Here is a 22105-nt window from a genome sequence, read left to right as displayed (position 1 = left end):
ACCGTTGCTCTATTAATATTCAAACAAACCTTTCACCTTGTACTCCCACTTCTGAGAATTGACCCTAATGAAATAATCTAAAATATGGCAAGCCTATGGAGCCTTCCTTCAGATGATCTTACTACCATTTTTCTTACCGGTTAAAATTAGTTGGTATCTAGGTCAAGAGTGGCTCAAGCCTAATCCCAGAAAGCATTGGAGGCTCCAGATCGGCGACTACGGCGGTCAGGAGATCAAGACCATCCTCGCCACGTGTGAAAACTCGTCTTACGAAATACAAAAACCAGTCGGCTGGCGTGGCGGTTGCCTGTAGTCCCAGCTACTTTGGGAGGCTGAGGCAGGAGACGGTTGAACCGTGATAGCTTGCAGAGCTGCCACCAAAATTCCAGCCTGGTGATAGATGGTGACCTCAAAAAAAATTGCATCTGCCATACCCCAGCACGCATTAAATCAATGAATGACATGTGTCTGATGGAATGTTATACAGCTGTTAAACACCATAGTTTAACACCACCTGGTGCAGTGGCTCACGCTTGTAATCCCAGCACTTTGGAAGGCTGAGAAAGGCAAATCACTTGAGGTCAGGAGTTCAAGACCAGCCTGGCCAATGTGGTGAAACCCCGTCTCTACTGAAAATGCAAAAATTAGCCAGGCGTGGTGGCACACACCTGTAATTTCAGCTACTCAGGAAGCTGAGGCAGGAGAATCGCTTGAACCCGGGAGGTGGAGGTTGCAGTGAGCCAAGAGTACGCCAATGCACTCCAGCTCGGGCAACAGATAAAGACTGTCTCAAAAAAAAAAAAAAAAAAGTCAATGTTAAAGAAAAGCTAATATTGGCAGGGATGTAGTGAGACTGACATCCTGACAGACACAAGCAGGACTCGGGATCAGTGTCGCCTTTCTGTAAAGCACTTTTGCAGTATAAATCAGGAGCCCTTGAAAGTTCAAAAGCTCTATTTTTGTAGTCCTTGTGCTAGATATCTTTCCCTAGATGGTTAAAAAGAAAGAAAAAATGGGGAACATTTTTTAAAAATAGGATTATTTATAATAATTAAAATCACTGGGCATGGTGGCTCATGCCTGTAATCCCAGCACTTTGGAAGGCTGAGGCAGGCAAATCACTTAAGGTCAGGAGTTCGAGACCAGCCTGGCCAACATATTGAAACCCCATCTCTACTAAAAATACAAAAATTAGCTGGTCGTGGTTGTGTACACCTGTAGTCCCAGCTACTTGGGGACTGAGGCAGGAGAATTGCTTGAACCTGGGAGGCAGAGATTGCAATGAGCTAATGCCACTGCACTCCAGCCTGCATGATAGAGTGAGACTCTGTCTCAATAAATAAACAAACAAAAATTAGCTGGGTGTGGTTGTGGGTGCCTGTAATCCCAGCCACTTGGGAGGCTGAGGCATGAGAATCGCTTGGGCCTGGGAGGCAGAGGTTGCAGTGAGCCAGGATCACATTGCTGCACTCCAGCCTGGGTGACAGACTGAGACTCTGTCTCAAAAATAATAATAATCACAGACAATTGATGTCCAGTGATGTGGAAATGGTTAAATGAATGATAGTACATCCATGCTAGATATTAAGATATAACGCAGCCATAAATGTCTGACCAAAAAAAGACAGGGTCTCACTCTGTTGTCCAGACTGGAGTACAGTGGATCACAGCCCACTGCAGCCTCAAACTCCTGGGCTCAAGCGGTCCTCCTGTCTTAACCTTCCTAGCAATGGCAATGTCATATTTTTTTCATAACATAGATTGCTTAAGAAATAGTGTGACGTAGGATAGGCGTGGTGGCTCATGCCTGTAATTCCAAGTACTTTGGGAGGCTAAGGCAGGAGGATCACTTGAGGCCAGGAATTTGAGACCTCATTTACACCAAAAAAAAAAGAAGCAGGTGTGGCGTGTGCCTGTAGTCCTAGCTACTTGGAAGGCTGGGGCAGGAAGATTCCTCGTGTCTGGGAGCTTGAGTTTGCAGTGAACTATGATCATACCACTGCAATCCAGCCTGAGATCCTATCTCTGGGGGAAAAAAAAGAAAAAAGAAAAGAAAAAATAATGTGAAGAAAAAAAGAACCAGTAACAAAAATTAAAAAGCAAATTCAGTAGTACATACTTTTAGCAGCCAGGTACTCTTCAGGTGCTTTGCATACTAATCGTCACAACAAACTTGTGAGATAAGCCCTATTTATTGTCTGTTTTATAGATGAGGAAAATGGAGCAGGAGCACAGCTATCTGAGGCTGCACAGCTCATTGGAGCCATTTATGTGATTGGAGCCCAGCACTTTGGCTTCAGAGTCCTTGTTCCTGACCGTAACACTCTAGCAGAGCTGGTCAGGATTCAGAGCACCTGAAAGCATGATCCAATTTTAGTTATCTCAAGATTGTTTCTTTTTCAAGTATATGCAAAAAAGGCAATTGTGCTAGGGTATTGAGAGTGGTCTTCTCTGGTTTACAAAATTATGGGTACTTATTACTTTTATAAGAGAAAAAATATAAAGGATTTTAAAGTGTGGACTAGAAAAGAGTAAGAAAATAAACTGAAAAATAAAAGTGTGATTGTATTGAGATTGTTTTTTCTTATTTTAAAAAATATTTTCTGGCTGGGGGTGGTGGCTCACGCCTATAATCCCAGCACTTTGGGAGGCCGAGGTGGACAAATCACGAGGTCAGGAGATCGAGACCATCCCGGCTAACATGGTGAAACCCCATTTCTACTAAAAATACAAAAAATTAGCCAGAAGTGGTGACGAGCGCCTGCAGTCCCAGCTACTCGGGAGGCTGAGGCAGGAGAATGACATGAACCCGGGAGGCCACTGCACTCCAGCCTGGGCGACAGAGCAGGACTCCGTCTCTCTCTCTCTCTCTCTCTATATATATATATATATATATGTAAAAAAATTTTTTTCTATTATGTCAATACATTCACTCTTATAAGAAAACGTTTAAATAAATTAGTGATTACAAACCAGCTATCCTAGTAATTCTGGAAGCTGATGTTTGTGTTGATTTTCTTTTTCCCCCTGCTTGGATCAGGGTGTCACTCTGTCACCCTGCCGGAGTGCAGTGGCACAATCACAGCTCACTGCAGCCTCAACTTCCCGGGCTAGGGTGATCCTCCCACCTCAGCCTCCTGGGTAGCTGGAACTACAGGCTTGTGCCACCATGCCCAGATAATTTTTGTATTTTTTGTAGAGACAAGTTTGTCATGTTGCTCAGGCTGGTCTCAAACTCCTGGGCTCAAGCGATCCACCCACCTTAGCCTCCCAAAGTGCTGGGATTATAGGCATGAGCCACCTCGTCAGGCCCTCATGTCAGTTTTTTACAAGAGATAGGGATGCTGCTGGGCTTTGATCCCTATGTATGTGCAAGCAAGGAAAGCTCAGAGACCCAGGAGGGCAGGAGGAAAACACTAGCCATAGTTCTCTCTGGAGAGCAGGTTTTACACAATTACTCTTAGCTCTTCAGTTTTCAGGTTTCTCGCCTATTTTCTGCATTAGACATTTGTATAATATTTGAAGCATACGAAGTGCGCTTGAGTTACTTTTGTAAGGAAAAAAAGTATTAAGAAACATCGCTTTAACGTTTTCTACATTTTCTCAAAAGTTCTAGGCTCAGAAACCTTATTGCTCTTGTACTAGTTTCTTTTCTGTCTGCCTCCACAGGAAGGAAGAGGGAATGGTTTAAAATAGAAGATGCCGTAAAAGTGCTGCAGTATCACAAACCCGTGCAGGCATCATATTTTGAAACATTGAGGCAAGGCTACTCAGCCAACAATGGCACCCCAGTCGTGGCCACCACATACTCGGTTTCTGCTCAGAGCTCGATGTCAAGCATCAGATGACTGAAGACTTCCTGTAAGAGAAATGGAAATTGGAAACTAGACTGAAATGCAGATCTTCCCTCTCACCCTGGCTCTTTCCACTTCTCCTCACAGGCCTCTTCTTTCAAATAAGGCATGGTGGGCAGCAAAGAAAGGGTGTATTGATAATGTTGCTGTTTGGTGTTAAGTGATGGGGCTTTTTCTTCTCTTTTTATTGTGGGGTGGGGGTTGGGTGTGTAATTTGTAAGTACTTTTGTGCATGATCTGTCCCTCCCTCTTCCTACCCCTGCAGTCCTCTGAAGAGAGGCCAACAGCCTTCCCCTGCCTTGGATTCTGAAGTGTTCCTGTTTGTCTTATCCTAGCCTTGGCCAGACGTTTTCTTTGATTTTTAATTTTTTTTTATTAAAAGATACCAGTATAAGATGAAATCTTTCAAGAATTTGTCCTATAATATGCTGTACAGTTCAGTAGAGTGGTCACTTCCACTGCAGGATACATTTATCTACACATTATATATCGGACATATAATATGTAAATAAATGACTTGTAGAAAGAGAAATTTGTTTAATTTTTCAAGATTTTTTTCTCTTTTAATTTGGGCATTTCTGGAATTGAGAGCCTCAAAATTAATATACCTTTTCGTTTTTGATGCTAGTGGCTGGGCAGGTTGCCCTGTCCTCTCTCTATTTCCCAGTCGTTGACTGTAGGTATGGGAAGTGTTTAGCTACCTTCATAGTGCTCCCAGGACTCATGGCCTTTCCTTCTTTAAGCTGTATTTCCATACCAAGAAAGAAACAGGAAGAAACCTTTATTTTATTATTATTTTTTTAACCAAGCTAGGAACAAATGTCTCAGCCCAGATCTGTAAAAACAATGATAGAAATTGAATTCTGCCCCACATGTTGACAGTAGGGTTTGAACTGGATTCTTGGGATTGCTTATCTAAAAAACTGGAGCATCAGGTACCATTTCTGTCCTGCTGGTTTGGAATCTTTTCCGTAATGCTACTTATTACCGACGACGACCTCTCTTTGTGTCCGTATATGCCTTACACCGTGCTGACCTGGATATTGTCCTTGTGCTCTGAAGCATCCAACTGTACTTTGCAGGTGCATCAATGTAGTCCCGTCCCCGAACTGGGTAACCGTGTTCCTGAAAAGTACACTGGGGAAATTCACCTGCTTGCTTGTCTTTGTAATGGCACGGCACTTGTGATTGCATCATGAAGCATGCTCAGAGCTATTAAACTGGTCTCCCATCTCCCACCAGGATATGAAAGGTCCATATGGGAAGCCACGTAATCACTTATTACAGTGGTTACATAATACACTGGCTCACTGCAGACTCTTGTTGTTTTTTGATACAGGTTTCGTGCTGGCTTCATTTGCCAATTGTGTTGTTTAGTTCGGAAGTAAGAGGGTCTTGAGATTGAGGGATAGGGAGGAGTACACTGACTGATCCCTGGCTTAGAACAAGAGACTATCTCTGTACCCCAGTGTCATCTCCTTAGCCAAGATGTGAAATTAAAATCGTAGTTCTCCTTATTTAAAAATTCTAATAAAGCACTCAAACTTTGAAAAACTTTTACTTTTCCCTCCTACTAAAAGAAATGTATGTACCTCATAGGCCTGTGTCATTTAGTGTTCAGCACTTTTGGGAACATCAGTTGGTGAACTTTAAATTTTGTTGTCTACTCACCAGGCATGGTGGCTCACACCTGTAATCCCAGCACTTTGGGAGGCCAAGGCAGGCGGATCATCTGAGGTCAGAGGCTTGAGACCAGCCTGGCCAACATGGTGAAACCCCCGTCTCTACTAAAAATACAAAAATTAACTGGGTGTGGTGGGCGCCTACAATCCTAGCTACTTGTGAGACTGAGGCGAGATAATCGCTTGAACCCGGGAGGCAGAGGTTGCAGTGAGCCGAGATTGCACCACTGTCGTCCTGCCTGGGCAACAAGAGTGAAACTCCATCTCAAAAAAGAAAAAGAAAATTGCTGTGTACTCTTAGTTTACATCCTCTCTCCCAGTCTTGAAACACAGAGCCAAAGAGCAGTTGTATTCTTGGGATACCATGATACCTCTGGGAAAGGAATTATATCCCCAAGGAGAGGTCCCATTGGAGAAGAACAACACTGTGGAACTTGAGTCTGAATGCCAACTTCCTATTCACATATCCTACTTAAAAACGAACACACTGTTTCTTATCCTGACCTAGAGCATTCTAAAGTTCTGTTCAAATAAAGAGCAAAATAAAGTAGATTTAACCAAGTGCTAAGTGGAATTCAAGAAACACATTCTTCCAGATAAATACTACCTTTATGGTATGGATGTGAAAGTCCTTTGCAGGAAAACAGTCAATACTCTTTAAAAAAAGGAACTGCAGGGCCGGGCATAGTGGTTCACACCTGTAATCCCAGCACTTTGGGAGGCCAAGGCAGGTGGGTCACTTGAGGACAGGAGTTTGAGACCAGCCTGGCCAACATGGCAAAACCCTGTCTCTACTCAAATACAAAAATTAGCTGGACGTGATGGTGCACGCCTGTAATCCCAGCTACTTGGGAGGCTGAGGCATGAGAATCACTTAAACCTTCCTGGGAGGCGGAGGTTGCAGTGAGTCAAGATCACGCCACTGCACTCCAGCCTAGGTGACAGATCGAGACTCTGTCTCAATAAATAAATTAGAAAATAAAACAGACCTGCAGTGCTAACAGTAATGTATACATTTGTTAATGGTCTGAGTGTGTTTTGACTGGGCTAGTGTAATAATATACTACCCTGAAAGGGCAGTTTTGATTGTTGTTGGTGTCTTTGGGTCAGGAAAGTGAACTGTGCCAACAAGTATTTTTCAGTGACATGAATGGATTCCTGTTAATGCAATTAACTGAGACACTGTGCTTATGCTTTCTTAACTGACAAAAAGAGGCTTTGTCCAACATCAGAATTGTTGAAACTGGTGCTGTTTTCTGTTGCACTGGGATTCTGATGATCTGGGATTTTCCCTCCCTGGCACTGTAAACACCATGGCCGTCTTTACTGAGAATATCATCACAGTCCTTTAGTGATACATTAGTTAGACCCATGGTTGCAATACCTTTATCTCCCCAAAGAAAAGAAAAGAAAGTACAAAAACTACCCTGTTTGCAGAATATTTCATTGACATTGATTTGTCATTAATTCTACCAGTGCTGACCTCATTCAGACTTGGTAGAAACAGATTCCTATGTTTAGGGCAGATCCCTAGCCTCTTGCTCACAGTGAATTTGCATGTCCTAGATTCTGGTTATTGCTAGAGCATCCATTAAAGTCTACCAAACTCAGGACAGAAAAAGATAGCAGTGGGTTTTAAAAAATTTTTAGTTTATAAATTACAATCATTGGGGAAACACTAGTAAGGTCATGTGGTCTTTTGGACCAGGATTTTCTCCTCTCTTGTGTGTGTGTGTGTGTGTACGTGTGTGTGTGTGTGTGTGTACAGAAGGGCTACCAGGAGGTGTCAGCCATGTTAGATTTTCTGTAGCCTTCCAGAAACAGTGCAGCCCATGAAACAGGAATCTTAATTTTCCTCATTGCAAATATAACAGGATGGAACAGTTAGTGAATTGACTGTTTTGTTTTTGCAAGTGTCCACCACTCCATCCGCCCTGCATGGAGAGGGCTCTCTCACTGCTAGGTCTAGGCTGAGCCATCTGGAAGGATCAAAGGGTGTGGGAGTATCACTGCCTCTCAGGCTGCAGAAGGTCTCGAGGGTGGTGTCACAGCAGGATTTCCGCCTTCTGCATTGCGCTGCACAGCCCCATGGAACGTGAGGCACTTGAGGCCTTGCTTCTTGCAGCCTCTGGGGAACAGAGTAGGTCACTGCCCTCTGGGAGTGTTTTGCAGTAGTTTTGTAAATGTGTTGCTACATAGTCAAGTTCCTTTGTGGCAAAGAAATATTTTGTTTTGATATTAGGAGCCAGCCCATGTATTGTCTCTTAGGCTTGCTTGCTTAGAAGAAAAAAGTCACCCTCTGTGGTTTTTAAAAGAAGAAAAAAATTCTGTGCCAATCCGTTCCTCCCCCTGCTCCTTCCCTTTTCTCTACATACAGTGCTCATTGGGGGCTCCTGCTAAACCTTCTTAACCAGAGAAGTAATAGGTACTTGTTAGACCTGAGTGTACGTTTCACATGTTATCCTTCACCTATTTCTCATTTCATCTAGTACTTTCTTAATGCCTTTGTTGGAGTCCCCATCCTCATCTTTAAAAAAAAAAACAAACAAACAAACAGCTGAGCCTAAGCCACATGCACATTTTTTAGTTCACAAAAAGGATTTAATAGCCACATTGTGATTTTTGCCACAACTGTGTGATTTTAATATTCTCTAATATCAAGGGTGGATTTAGAATTAAAGGAAATACCTGGAGAAATCACAGTGGGATGAATTTTTGCTTTAAGAGAAATGAGAGTTGGCTGTAATTGATAATACAGCTTTATCCTAGTCTCATCTGCATTTCAGAATAACCCTCATCTTTACAAAACATAGGACACTTGTGAGACAGTTAACTCAAGCAGCTATGGGGAGGGAGGACATTATTGAACGGTGATTAAATAATGCAGATGGCCCTTCTGTTTCTTAAAGACGGTGGAAGAGGTCAGACTGCCCAGTTGAGGTGGCAGGCATTTATTCAGAGTCCTGTTGGATACAGCCTGTCTCCTTGAGGCTCCAGAGGCTTCCAGGATGTGGAGCTGTGCATGTTAGTGACTCAGCCTTGCCTTCATCAGGGCACCCACCTAACTGGGAGCAAGTGGGAGAGGACCCCAGAGTCATCCTCTGTGCTGTTTGGTGAGTTTTGCAGCGGAGACTTCACCATCCAGGAGAGCTGTGTTTCTGTGTCACTTGGAATATCACCTAAAAATGAAACACTTGATATTTTAAGGTATTAAAACAAAAAAAAGTGAATTGGGGAGCATTGGCTGCAATCCCTAAAAGATACTGTTATCTGTGCATCAGGTTGACTTGAGATCACCACAGGTCCTGGGAGCCCAGAGAGTTTAGGCATGCTGTCCTTTGGAGGCCAGCAGCCTTTCACAAACTCTGCCTCTAAAAGGGTGGTTTCACATCTGACCATGTTTTTGCATTAGCCTCAGAAACTCTTGTCTTTAGCTGATAACCTTTGAGGGATGTGAGAAGCCTAGTTGGAGCATCTGAGAAAATGATACCTCTCACCTTCAAATTAATCAAATAGTTTGTCCTCCTAGTCCCCTTATAAATTAATAAATGGAGGACCGGGCACGGTGGTTCACACCTGTAATCCCAGCACTTTGGGAGGCCAAGGCGGGTGGATCACGAGGTCAGGAGTTCAAGACCAGCCTGACCAGTATGGTGAAACCCCGTCTCTACTAAAAATAGCAAAATTAGCCAGGCGTGGTGACACACTCCTATAGTCCCAGCTACTCGGGAGGCTGAGGCAGGAGAATCGCTTGAACCTGGGAGGCAGATGTTGCAGTGAGCCGAGATCCCGCCACTGCACTCCAGCCTAGGCGACAGAGCAAGACTCTGTCTCAAAAAAAAAAAAAAAAAAAAAAAATTAATAGGAAGAGAATCCCATTTTGTGATGATTTGGGCACACTACTTGAGCTGAGGCTAGCAGTCATGTGATTTTGGCTGTCTCTGACCTGAAGCTTTTGAAGTAAGAGTTATGTCTCTTCCCTGAAGCTTTGTTTACGGTGATAATTTGGTGAGTTTGAGCTTGTCTTAGAAAATAAGACTGTCCACCTGGGGAGGGGAGCTTATAGGGAACCCATGTTAACTCAGAATGCTGAAGAAAGTGCTTTTAGCCAAAAAAGTAAGATTACTACCTAGAAGGTAGAAAGAAGTCATTGCTTCTGTTCCTCCAGCAGTCAGTTGTTTAATAACTCTAGGTTTCCTTTCGTTTTTATCCCCAGTTCTTACTACTAAAACTTATTTGACTTCCTATCAGGAAGCAGACAAAAAAAGCGCCATTTAAAACCCTGGATAGAGGCTTTAAAGGATACACAAACAGCAGCATTGTCATTTTGTTCATCACCACTTTGATGTGCTACCCATTCTTCCACCCTCCCTTTCCTGCCCCCAAGCCTCCCAGCCAGGCCAGATGTGAAGATTATATTAATCACTGATTCAGAGAACATTAATTCTTGTCTGGATTAATTATCTACTAAATTGCTTATTATATGTGACTATCTTGCAGAGAATATCTCAACAATGCAGTAAATTAGCTCTCCTAGACTTGAGCTTCCAGCCAGGCATTTAGATCACTCTTAAGCCTTTGTGGAATTCTGAGGGAAAAAAGCAAGATGCCTCAATGCCAATGCTGGGCCTTAAGACTCTACTCCCCTCCCTGTAGGGTGGGGCAAGTGGCTCAGCTTTGGAAAATCATTTTGCCAGTAAGATTGCCTGTGAATCCCTTTTAAGAAGTCATCCTGATCTGAGCCTGTCTTCCTGAGCACTTTGGTGCTAAATTGAAAATGGTAAGCTAAAGCAGTGACAGATCCACATAGCCTCTTTAACCTCTTTATTGTCTTGCCAAAAAAAAAAGTTTCTCAGGTTAAACCTTGGTCTTTAACCTCCCTTTGTTGTGGAGAAAATGTGTCACTAATCAGTGGTCCAAAGGATATCTAGCTTTGGTTACTCAGTTCCTGCAGCATAACAGATACGACTTACGCCAGGGAAGGTAGAGGCTGATTATGGAGACACCCAGGAGCAGGAATAAGAAGGGATAGGTCTGTTCTACATAGAACTTCCCCAGATCTGAAGTTAAGTCTTGGAGAATTTCCAAAGTGCTGAAGTAAAAAGGAGACTTGGAGGGCCTTTGCTTAATGAACAAGAGGCTTATGTCCTCCCAAGAACATGGAGTTCAGAAGGCAGTAACAGGTACCTAAGCTATAGCTCACAGACTGAAACCTGCCCGCTCACCCCGTCCCTGGTGACTGAGAGCATTTTTGCTCAGAATTTTCTAAGAGGACTCTCCCTTCAGAAATCCAATTTGCTACCAGAATTTTGTTTAGACTCTGAGAATCTCACCCTTTCACTTCCATCTGTGAATGGACATAGATGTGTTGCTCAGGGATCAGAAACATCAGAGTCTAGGGCCCAGTGGCATGGTGTTGCATTAATAGTTAGAAAAGTGATTGGTCAACTCTACTGTAAAAGAAGTAAGTAGTACAGTTTTGTAAATGTCAGGTCTGTTCTATTGTTTTATGATCTGAAGACTATCAAACTGGTTGATAATCAAAGAAAAGGTTGGTGGTTAGAATAAGTAAAATTTCAGTTAGAAAGATAGCTTACCAGTTTTCCCTGTGCTTAATTAAGGAAATCAAGAGTTATTTCAGGATGTTGAGAACTGTTGTAAAATGGAATTGAAGTAAGTGTCTCTCACCTTCTTAGGTGTATCAGAGAGAGGAAGTGGAAGGACAGTAGTAGCATCTTCATACTTACTTTTGCCAGCCCAGCCTCCATTTCAAAGACTTTGTCTTCCATCCTATCCAATGACATGGTCAGGGATGGGCTCTGAGGTGGCAGTGAGGCCCCACCTTGGTTTGCTCAGCTGTGATGTGTAGTCTCCACACAGCTTAAGGGTTTTTAAGGAGTTTTCTCACAGGATTACCTCCACTCCACTCATCTACCATCAGCATCAGAAAGGTTAACATCCCTGGGACCATTCCACTTATAAAAGAGATGAACTAGTGTGCTTTCTCCCCTTTTCCAGGTGTGCCATCTATATACAGTCTCCTCTTGGCCAGGTTCAACAAGTGTTTCCAGGGAACCCTGTGGCTTGAGCCTAAGTAGCCAAAATGTATTGAGTTTACGTTTTTCCAGAGGACAAAAGTATTTCTTGTCCCTTTTCCCTCATGCTCATATGTTTTAGCTGAGGCTTAAAAGGCCAAGTTGAGTAATGTCTCTGGAACTGAGACAGAGCCAGGGACCCATGTACCCAGGGACCAGTCCCCTGGGGAATCACACAGTGGCTCAGACTAGACTGCTCTGTCCCACCAGAACTCTGCTGCTGTTCATTTCCATCAGGACCACCCAGGAAAGCAAGTAAGTTGGCCTTCTCATCATTAGATCACCTAATCTCTTGGGCTGCAGGGTGACAGCATATATAGCTCTCCTGTTTAGACAGTGTGTTCATAATTGTAGAAAGGGATAGAAAATGGAACCACCAAGAGGCTGTGTCATTTTTGAAGAGGATGGCAAGGATGACCCCAAATGAGCTCAACAAAACTGGGAATCCAAGGAATGGTGCTTGTAGGGAAAGAGAGGTCGGTTTTGGTCCTTAAACCTCTTGGCACCTGGTGTGGGTTATAAAACAAGGAGCTGGAGTAAAATTGTCCTTACCTCCAATCCAAATGCTGTCCAGGATTTGGGAGCTACCCAACCTGTGGGTACATGGTGTTGGTTTCCATTTTTTGTTTGCGTGTTTCCAAAACAATCTTGCTTGGTACTGCATGGAAAGTTCAAGCTTTTCTTCTTGCCCGCTCAGGACCACCTGTCTGGGCTGGCCTCTTCCCCGTGTCTTCACAGCGTTCCTAAGGAAGATTTTTGCAGCGCTCTCTGGAGCTGAGGGGAGTGGAATTTGGTCCAGAGAAGGCGGAAGGAAATAGTTTTCCTGTTTCCTTTTCTCGAGGCGGATGTTCTCAGGCTTCCTTCACACCTCCTTCCCATGGGTGCGGCTGGCAGTACAGTCAGGTTGTGGAGGAGGGCTCAGAAGAAAGGGGCACTGGTTCAGCCCCAGGTTTGGTCTGAGACAGGCACACAGCAGATACTATCCCACCTTCCTCTCTTAAGAACAGGCCAGCCACACATATAACCCTTTCCCTACTTTACTAATATGTCCCTTATGTGGTATCAGCAACGGAGGACAGGCAGACTTACCCCCTGCCATCTGGAGAGAATGTTGTTACTACCCGTAAAACTTGACCACCCCCATATCCCACTCCTTTTTGTGAAAACAAATGCTTAAACCTGTGAGCCTGCCATTCCTTTCTATGTGTTAATCAGTTTCCTTCCATTTGAGCTGTGTGGGAGGGAAGGGCATTGAAACTGTAGATTGTAATCTTGTGCCAACCAATAAAAACCAGTATTTCACACATATCCCTTTTAGTGTCTGGTGTCTTCTTTCCAGAGGTTTCCCTTGAGTCCTTCATGTCAGTCTTTTGGTTTCCCCCACTCCTCTGCTGGATTCTTGGGAATTGCCCTAGAGGTCAAGGGTGATCCCATGGAAGATTTGGTGTGCAGGGCATTCAGGTGAGAAATGCAGTGGAGAAGCCAGAGGCTATTAAAATCAGCATGTTGTTGTATCTTGCCATCCTTGCAACCAGGTGCCCAGAGAGAGCCCTGGTTAGACGGTCAGTGCCCAGTGCTGAGGAGAGGGCCTGTCCCCCTTAGCCAGGGAGGCTTTCTAGGGGGCGCAAAGGAGCTGGAAGGGGAAAGAGGTGAGCCACTTCCAGAATAAGGAAGCGTCGCAAGAAGTTGCTTTCCTCTGTATGGGGTGGAATCAGGAAGGGTGGAGCCATTTTTGAAGTTGCGTAGTGGTAGGGCTTGCAGGCAGAGAATGGGTGAGTGTCTTCAGTGGGAGAGCAGCATTAAGTGAGCTCTGTCCCCTGGTCCCAAAATGGAAGGAACAGTTTGAGCTGTAATGGAAAATAAAGTCTGATGAGATCAAATTATGGAAAACCACAGAAGCCAGTCCAGAGAGTTTGGTTTTATGCATGAGCGTGTTCCTGAACAGGGCAGTCATGTGGTATCAACCATGTCTGAGGAGGAGCCAGCAGGAGAGTTTGGAGTGGAACAGTCTGGAAGCCATTGTGATACCATGCATGAGTGCACTGGAAATGCAGTGGGGGATATAGAAACAAGAATGAACAGCATATCACAGAGAAACACCCATCCGCCAAGACAAGCTGGCTTCTCTAGGATGGGACTTTGTTGGCATCACCACTGGTCAAGTATTTTAAGCCAAGAAACCTGATGGGGTCAGTGGAAGAGAATCGCTTCCAGGAACAAGACTCACACAAATCTAACTCGTAAGAGACTAATGTATATGCCCAGGTGCTAATCGGTTCATTTATATGATGGTAAACATCAAAGTTACCTGGTTTGTGTACTGGCTGGCTGTATGGGAGGCCAAAACTAGGCAGAAAGTGGGTTACTGAGCAATAATAATAACCTGTTGACCATTCTACCACAGGACGAATTCCCTTTCAGTTGGTCAGAGAACTCTCCCCCTAAAATTCTGATTCTGCAGGCTTCCTTTGTCCATTCCATGATGATCACCCTTCATTCCTCCATCAAAGGATTCTTCCTTTTGCCAGATTTAGTGTGTATGATGAGGCTATGAGCTCATACATGCTGATACAGGTGATGTACTCAGGAAACCACCAACTGGCCACCTCTAATTGGGATTTGAGTGTTCTGGAAACTCCCCACTCGCCCATGTCAGATCATTATGGACCATTCTAAAGCTGATCTGTCGTCACATTTACTACATGATTCTATTTCATTTGCAGAGGGTAAATTGCAAAGTTCAGGATTACCTTTCTGCAGCCTAGTCTTCCAATGGCCTGCAGGACTTGTGGCTAGAGAGAACTCTAAAGAGACACCCCAAAACTTCGGACATGGGTGGAGAGAGAAAATCAGCCCTGAGGACACCATTGCAGCTCCTGTCATTGTGGGGACCAGCATTGCACTTCCTCCATCCTTTGTTGACATGCCGGGTGGTAGCACTGACCGTCTAGGCCAGTTTGAGTTGGTAGAATAACTGCTCATCCCTAGTCGGGGTGGCTTCCATCTCTGGACACCTGATAACTGTTCCAAGAAAGCCTGATGTTACAAGCCATGGCTTTGCTTGCTTTCTGGTTTCCAACAGATTGAGGCTGTGAAGGGTTTATTTTATATCCTTGATCTTGTGACACCAAGCTAACATCTCAACATCTGAGGATGTAGCCATGAGGTTCCATGTTCTATGTTCTGAATACCAGCAATGTGCTAAACCTAGGACACACAGTCCTCACAGAGGCACCCGCTTGGGTGACAGATGGCATGAAATGGGAGAGGTGACAACCTGGGAAAAGTAAGTCTCGTGGGGGGGTGAAGTAGAAAGGACCAATATCAGAGAGAGCTCAGGTGGGAGGACCATGGAAGGATGAGATGGAGATAAGAAATTGAGAAAAGGGAAGAAGGACAGTCATCCGAAGGCTGCCTGCTGTAATAGAAGATACAAATGTTGGGAATTAGCCCAGGATGCAGGTCTCTGCTCCTCTGCTGACAAGCTCTTTGATCTTGAACAAATTACCATCCCTGCTCCCTCCTGTTCAGTGGGGGAGAAGTCTACTTCGCAGGATTATTGTGTTAAATAAGTGAAGGAGTGTGTGTGACACCAAAGTCAGGGTGTGATTATCAAATGGTGGCACCTCTTTGGAAATGCCAAGACCTGTGCTGAGTTCACTAAATAAGACACAAAGTCACAACAGACGCAAGTAATCACAATGCAAAGCGATACATGCAATACAAGAAGCCCGAGGGAGTGCCTAACTCCTCAAAGGAGGCATCATCTAAGAGGATCCATGAGGGACGCGTGGGATCCCAGCGTGAAGGGACAGCATGTTCGAGGGCAGAGCACTGTGTTCAGGGAACATGATAGGGATAGTGGGCAGGGAGGAGGGAGAGGCAGGTGGTGCCATGGGAAAGGTTAGCTGGGGTCAGGTGGCTTAGCAGGCTGTGTTTGAACTTTACTCTGCATGCCTGGGAAGCCAACAATGTTTTTAACAGAACAGTGACTGCATCAGGTTGGGCATTTGGGGAAGATGATACTATCTACTCAGTGTTTCTTGTGTTCCTGGCCAGGTGGTGTTCACTGTTTTACACTTAAGTCTTTGCAGTCCTATGAGGCATAGGTCATGGTAAAGGAAATGGAGGCTTAGGGAAGCTAACTGTTTTCTAAAAGACCTAGACAAACTTGTCTAAAAATCACAGGGTAAAGCACCAAGGATGTCTAAGACAATTTGGAGAAACTGCCAGGGAAAACACAGGACTACAATGGAAGTCCTATGTTCAATCAGTATCAAGACTTAATATAAAGGTACAGTAACTAAATATGATAAATGGAATAGCTGGATAGAAATAGAAGTCAATTAGACAATAAAAGTGAGCAGGGGACCAAAAAACAGACGTGTGCATACATGGGAATATGGTAGGAGCCAGAGGAACCATGCACCTGAGTGGGGAAAGGAAGAGATCTTTAGCAAGTGGTGTTGGGACTATCAATTAACCAAACAGGAAAAAATGATATAGCGGCCAGGCACAGTGGCTCACACCTGTAATCCCAGTGCTTTGGGAGGCAGAGGCAGGAGGATTGCTTGGGCCCAGAAGCAGGGGGCTACAGTGAGCTATGATTGCACTAGTGCACTCCAGCCTAGGACACAGAGGGAGACCTGACAAAAAAAAAAAGGCACAGTGGCTCACGCCTGTAATCCTAGCACTTTGGGAGGCCAGATCACCTGAGGTCAGGAATTCAAGAGCAGCCCGGCCAACATGGTTAAACCCCATCTCTATGAAAAATACAAAAATTAGCTGGGCATGGTGGTGGGTGCCTGTAATTCCAGCTACTCATGAGACTAAGGCAGGAGAATCGCTTGAACCTGGAAGGTGGAGGTTGCAGTGAGCCGAGATCACGCCACTGCACTCTAACCTGGGCAACAGAGCAAGACTCCGTCTAAAAAAAAAAAAAAAAAAATCCCTACCTCACACACCATATGAAAATAAATTCACGAATATGGAAAAAGACTCATAAAAACGTTTAGGAGAAAATGTGGAAGTTAAGTAACATATCCAAGGTAATAGAAGAACTGCAGTTCAACATGGGGGTCTGGCTCGCCAGAACCTGCCCACTTGGCAGTTCTTTCTTGGTCACTTCAGACTGTAAGAAGGACCAGGGCAAGGATAAATTGAAGGTGGGGAGGGGCGAATGAGGGCTGGATGTGCACCTGGTCCCTACACACCTCACAGGAAGGGTTGCAAGGGAGGCAGAGGGAGGGACTTCCTCATGACATCGCCATCACTCAATAAACAGGCACTGGTGATGGGCCTAGATGCTGACAGGGTTCTTGTGTGAGAGAGACCATCAGGTACTCCACAAACATCTATTGAGGGCAGATGGGTGGTCATTATGCTTAGGTAGGTGTGAAGAGGATGCAGATAAAGCAATAGCAGTGAATCCTTGCATGATCGAGCAGGAAGGATTTTAGGGATCATCTAGTCCAATCCTCTGTTTCACAGATTTAGAAATAGACACAATGAGAAGGGATTTCACCAGTATTCTAATTTGGAACTCTTAAGTGGAAAATACAGATCACTGGCCATGCTGTAAATAGCTGCTCTGTTTCTATTGACATGAAAATCTTTTTTTAAAAAGGGTTATCCTGGCTGGGCATGGTGGCTCACACCTGTAATCCCAGCACTTCGGGAGGCCAAGGCAGGTGGATCATTTGAGCTTGGGAGTTTGAGACCAGCTTGGCCAACATGGCAAAATCCCATCTCTACTAAAAATACAAAAAAATTAGCAGGGTGTGGTGGTGCATGCCTGTAATCTCAGCTACTCGGGAGGCTGAGACACGAGAATTGCTTGAACCCAGGAGGCGGAGGTTGCAGTGAGCCAAGATCGCACCACTGCACTCCAGCCTGGAAGCCAGAGTGAGACTCTGTCTCCAAAAAAAGGGTTATCCCACTCTGGCCACCAAACTCTATCAGCCAGTGCCACATCAAGACCCATGCCCGTGACTTCATCACTCATTCACCATTAATTACTCCATCTTTCTTGTCCCCATGTTCTTCCAGTGTAGTCTCCCTCAGAATCCCAGACCTGAATTAATCCATCTTATTTTATTTTATTTTATTTTTTCTGAGATGAAGTCTCGCTCTGTCACCAGGCTGGAGGGTAGTGGCGCAATCTTGGCTCACTGCATCTCCGCCTCCTGGGCTCAAGCAGTTCTCCTGCCTCAGCCTCCTGAGTAGCTGGGACTACAGGCGCATGCCACCACAGCCAGCTAATTTTTGTATTTTTAGTGGAGACAGGCTTTCACCATGTTGGCCAGGATGGTTTTGATCTCTTGACCTCGTGATCCGCCCGCCTCGGCCTCCCAAAGTGCTGGGATAATCCATCCATTTTCATCCCCTCCTATGTGAGAGCTGAGCCTGCCCAGAGAAAACCATATATACCATGGGGTCACTATGGGTTCATGTCTCCCCTCCACTCCACCTCCAGTGCTTCCCATCAATAGCCAGTGACTATCACATTGACAAGTCCAAAGGTCACTTATCAGTTCTCATCTGACCACTGGCCCCTAAATCCTGTGGTGTCCTTGGCAATATTTCTTGTTCTCTTCCTACCCATAGCTTTTAGGTGAGGTTCCACCTCCTTAGATTAGTACCCAATACCTTTTGTGAGTTGGCCCCTGCCCACCTCACCAGACTAATTTCTTGCCACTGTCTCATCCTTGTTTTCCCCTGGCCTCATAGAACTTCTTACAGTTTTCCAAATGCATGCTACACCATCACACTGTTTCCCAATTCACATGTTCTGTACCCTCCTTTGGGAAAGATCTCTGAGATACTTCTTCCTATGCTGGACTGTGTGTCTGCTTGGACATGCCCCTGTTCTGAAGGTGCCTTCTGAAGGAAAGAAAGAGATTTCTCCATTGTGGTATCCAGCTAAGTGATGCAGAGCAGGTACCCTGGAAATGAAATATGGCTTGGAACAAGCAAAGAGCCAAATGACATTTTGGGGATGTCTGCCGCACAAGAAATGTGTGCCAGTGTCACCGAGTCCCCTCAACCCCCTCCCTCCACATACCCCTTCACTTCCCCCAAACCCTGGGAGCAAATGCAAGGTTCCCTGGGACCCGGTGCCAGAGACGTTTGGAGCAGGTGGAGGAGGTGGGGAGAGCCAGGTAAAGAGGCTCTTCCCTTTGGGGCAAGGGTGACATTCAAATAGTGTGGCACTCACTGACCAGTCAGAACAAACACGCGATGGAGGCTTCTCCTCTGAGGCCCCTTCCCCAGGTTTCTCTTCCTGCCTTGAGTCTGGAGGGCAAGGGAGTAGGAAGAAGAGGTGCTTTTCTAGGATAAGGAAACCCTCAGTTCCTGCTGCTCCTCTTAGCTCAGCTCAGCAGCCTGTGAACTCTCCCAGACCTGGGGTAAGAGCTAATGGGAGGCTGGTCACTTCCTGCCAGGCTTGTGCCCGGGCAGAGGAAGCCAAGTTTGGGTGAGCCTGGAAAGGAGGAGAAGAAGAGGGGAAGTTATGGGGGCTTGCAGTTTATGGGGTGGGGTTGAGGAAAATTTGTTTTGCTTGGGGCAAACTCCATCTGAGGAAGTTGAGTGGACCAATTATAAGAGCTAATATTATTTTTCTAATGTTTTTCAACTTATAAAACACTCTCCCATCCATTCAGACCATTCCTTGAACACCTACTACCTGCACAGGCCCAGGACCCAGACCTTCACATCTACCTTGAGGGGCAGGTACTTCCATCCCCGCCTCGCTGCAGAGGCAGCTGAAGCCTGCAGGGAGCTGGAGGACAGGAGGGAAAATCAGTTGAATGTGAAGCAGGTTGGGAAGGTGAAGGAAGCTGGGGACGGATAACAAATACCTTGCAAGTCAGGCCTCTGGTGTTCTCAGGGGCTGGTCAGTGAGGGGTTCCCTCCGTTAAATCTTCAGGACTCACTTAGTCCCTGCTCACTTGTCCCTTGCGGGGTATGCAGGCCCGGCATGGGCACCTCATCCTCCCTCCCCCTAGCCTGGGCCCTGCCCAGCCCCGCTGACCCCTTACCTCAGAGTGGGGTGGGAGCCCAAGGCCGACCTGGCCCCAGGTCCAGCCTCCCACAGGAGACCAACAGGATTCTTACTGGCTGAGATGGTGGGAAAACCGCTCGAGCGAAGGCAGGAAAGTGGGAAAACACAGGCGCTGCACAAGGAACACCAAGTGATTTCACAAAGAAGTGAGTCAGTGTAGGGAAAAGCCTGGAAGGAGGCGCCCCTGGGGTCAGGACACCATGGGCTGGCCTGACAAGGCTGGGCCTGTGCAACAAAATGGCAGGCAGGAAGAGTCCGCGGGCAGCCTCAGCTCTTCTTCCTTACTGTGTCCGCCCCTTCCCAGTCCTTGGAGCTTGGTCTGTGGAGTCGTCAGTCATTCATTCCACTATTTAATTTTTAAAAGACTCTTTAAGAAACAATTTTTTTTGGCCAGGCTCAGTGGCTCACACCTGCAGTCCTAGCACTTTGGGAGGCCGAGGTGGGAGGATGGCTGGAGCCCAGGAGTTAAAGACCACCCTGGGCAACAAACTGAGACTCCTTTTCTACTAAAAATAAAAACCTGGCCAGGCATGGTGGTACGGGCCTGTAATCCCAGCTACTTGGGAGGCTGAGGCAGGAAGATCCCTTGAGCCCAGGAGTTCAAGGCTGCAGTGAGCTATGATGGTGCCACTGGGTGACAAAATGAGACCCTGTCTCTAAAAAAGTTTTTTTAATTAAAATTAATTAATTAAAATATTTAAAATAAATTTAAAATAATTTTAGGACAGGCACAGTGCCTCATTCTAGCACTTTGGGAGGCCAAGGCAAGAGAATTGCTTGAGCCCAGGATTTTGAGACCAGCTGGGACTAAAGGCACACGTCACCGCGCTCTGCTAATTTTTTTTTTTTTTTTTTTTAGTGGAGATGGGGGGTGTCACTATTTTGCCCAGGTTAATCTCCTGTTTCCTAGCTCAGGCAGTCCTCTTGCTTGGTGTCACAAAATAATGGAATTATAGTCATGAGCCACCCCACCCGACTTTAAAAGGCATTCTTTATTATTATTATTTTTTTTTTTTTTTTTGAGACAGAGTTTCTCTCTTGTCACCCAGGCTGGAGTGCAATGGCACGATCTCGGCTCACTGCAACCTCCACCTCCCAGGTTCAAGTGATTCTCCTGCCTCAGCCTCCTGAGTAGCTGGGATTACAGGTGCCCGCCACCACACCCAGCTAACTTTTGTATTTTTCGTGGAGAGGGGGTTTCACCATGTTGGCCAGGCTGATCTCAAACTCCTGACCTCAGGTGATCTGCCTGCCTTGGCCTCCCAAAGAGCTAGGATTACAGGTGTGAGCCACTGCTCCCGACCTCTTTATCACATTTTTTTAAAAGTTGTATTGAGGCCGGGCACGGTGGCTCACGCCTGTAATCCCAGTACTTTGGGAGGCCAAGGCGGGTGGATCACAAGGTCAGGAGTTCGAGACCAGCCTGGCCAACATGGTGAAACCATCTCTATTAAAAAACACAAAAATTAGCCAGGCATGGTGGCTAACGCCTGTAATCCTAGCTACTCGGGAGGCTGAGGCAGGAGAATCGCTTGAACCCAGGAGGCAGAGGTTGCAGTGAGCCAAGATCACACCACTGCACTCCAGCCTGGGCGACAGAGTGAGACTCCATCTCAAAAAAAAAAAAAAAAAAAAAAAAGTATTGAGCTATAGAGCTATAATTAACATACAATAAGCTGCACATATTTAAAATGCATAATTTGAAAGGTCATGACATGTTTGCCTATGAAACTATCACTGCAACCAAGATAATGTACATATCCATCACTGCCAAAAGTTTCTTTGTGCCCCTTTGTGCCCTCTTCCCTGGCCCTTGGCCCCCTAACCCCAGGCAAACACTAATCTGCTTTCTGTCATATTACATGAATTTGCAAGTTCTAGAGTTTTCTTTTTTTTTTTTTTTTTTGAGGCGGAGTCTCGCTCTGTCGCCCAGGCTGGAGTGCAGTGGCGCGATCTCGGCTCACTGCAAGCTCCACCTCCCGGGCTCACGCCATTCTCCCGCCTCAGCTTCCGAGTAGCTGGGACTACAGGCGCCCGCCACCACGCCCGGCTAGTTTTTTGTATTTTTAGTAGAGACGGGGTTTCACCATGTTAGCCAGGATGGTCTCGATCTCCTGACCTCGTGATCCACCCGCCTCGGCCTCCCAAAGTGCTGGGATTACAGGCTTGAGCCACCGCGCCCGGCCTAGAGTTTTCTATAAATGGAATCATACATAATAAATGTTGTATATGTTGTGAGGTATAGAGCCAAATTGATTTTTTTCCATGTAGATATCCAATTATTCAACACCATTTGCTGAAATCCTTTTATTCCTAGTTTGCTGATTTTTCAATCATAAAAGGGTGTTGAATGGTCAAATGCATTTTTTGGCATCCATTGAGATGATCATGGCTGGCACAGTGACCCACGCA

General features: G+C 45.6%; 1 protein-coding gene and 1 long non-coding RNA gene across 2 annotated transcripts in view; one reads left to right on the top strand and one right to left on the bottom strand.

Moving 5' to 3' along the window:
• NUDT3 (nudix hydrolase 3) overlaps positions 1–12937 on the top strand; it is a 119331-nt gene extending 106394 nt beyond the window's left edge. The window contains exon 5 of the mRNA XM_003897469.5: positions 3670–12937. Coding sequence (XP_003897518.1) covers positions 3670–3848 — 179 coding nt within the window. The 3' untranslated portion in view covers positions 3849–12937. The remainder of the gene's footprint in view (positions 1–3669) is intronic.
• LOC103883622 lies at positions 8116–20125 on the bottom strand. The gene is made up of 2 exons (XR_002521523.2): positions 18852–20125; positions 8116–13478 (listed from the first exon to the last, which is right to left on the bottom strand). It is a non-coding gene; the product is annotated as an uncharacterized LOC103883622 (long non-coding RNA).
• Between the last annotated feature and the right edge of the window lie 1980 nt (positions 20126–22105).

This window comes from Papio anubis, chromosome 6, assembly GCF_008728515.1.
Source record: "Papio anubis isolate 15944 chromosome 6, Panubis1.0, whole genome shotgun sequence".
NCBI classification, from domain to species: Eukaryota; Metazoa; Chordata; class Mammalia; order Primates; family Cercopithecidae; genus Papio; species Papio anubis.
This window is presented reverse-complemented; position numbering and strand designations above follow the sequence as displayed.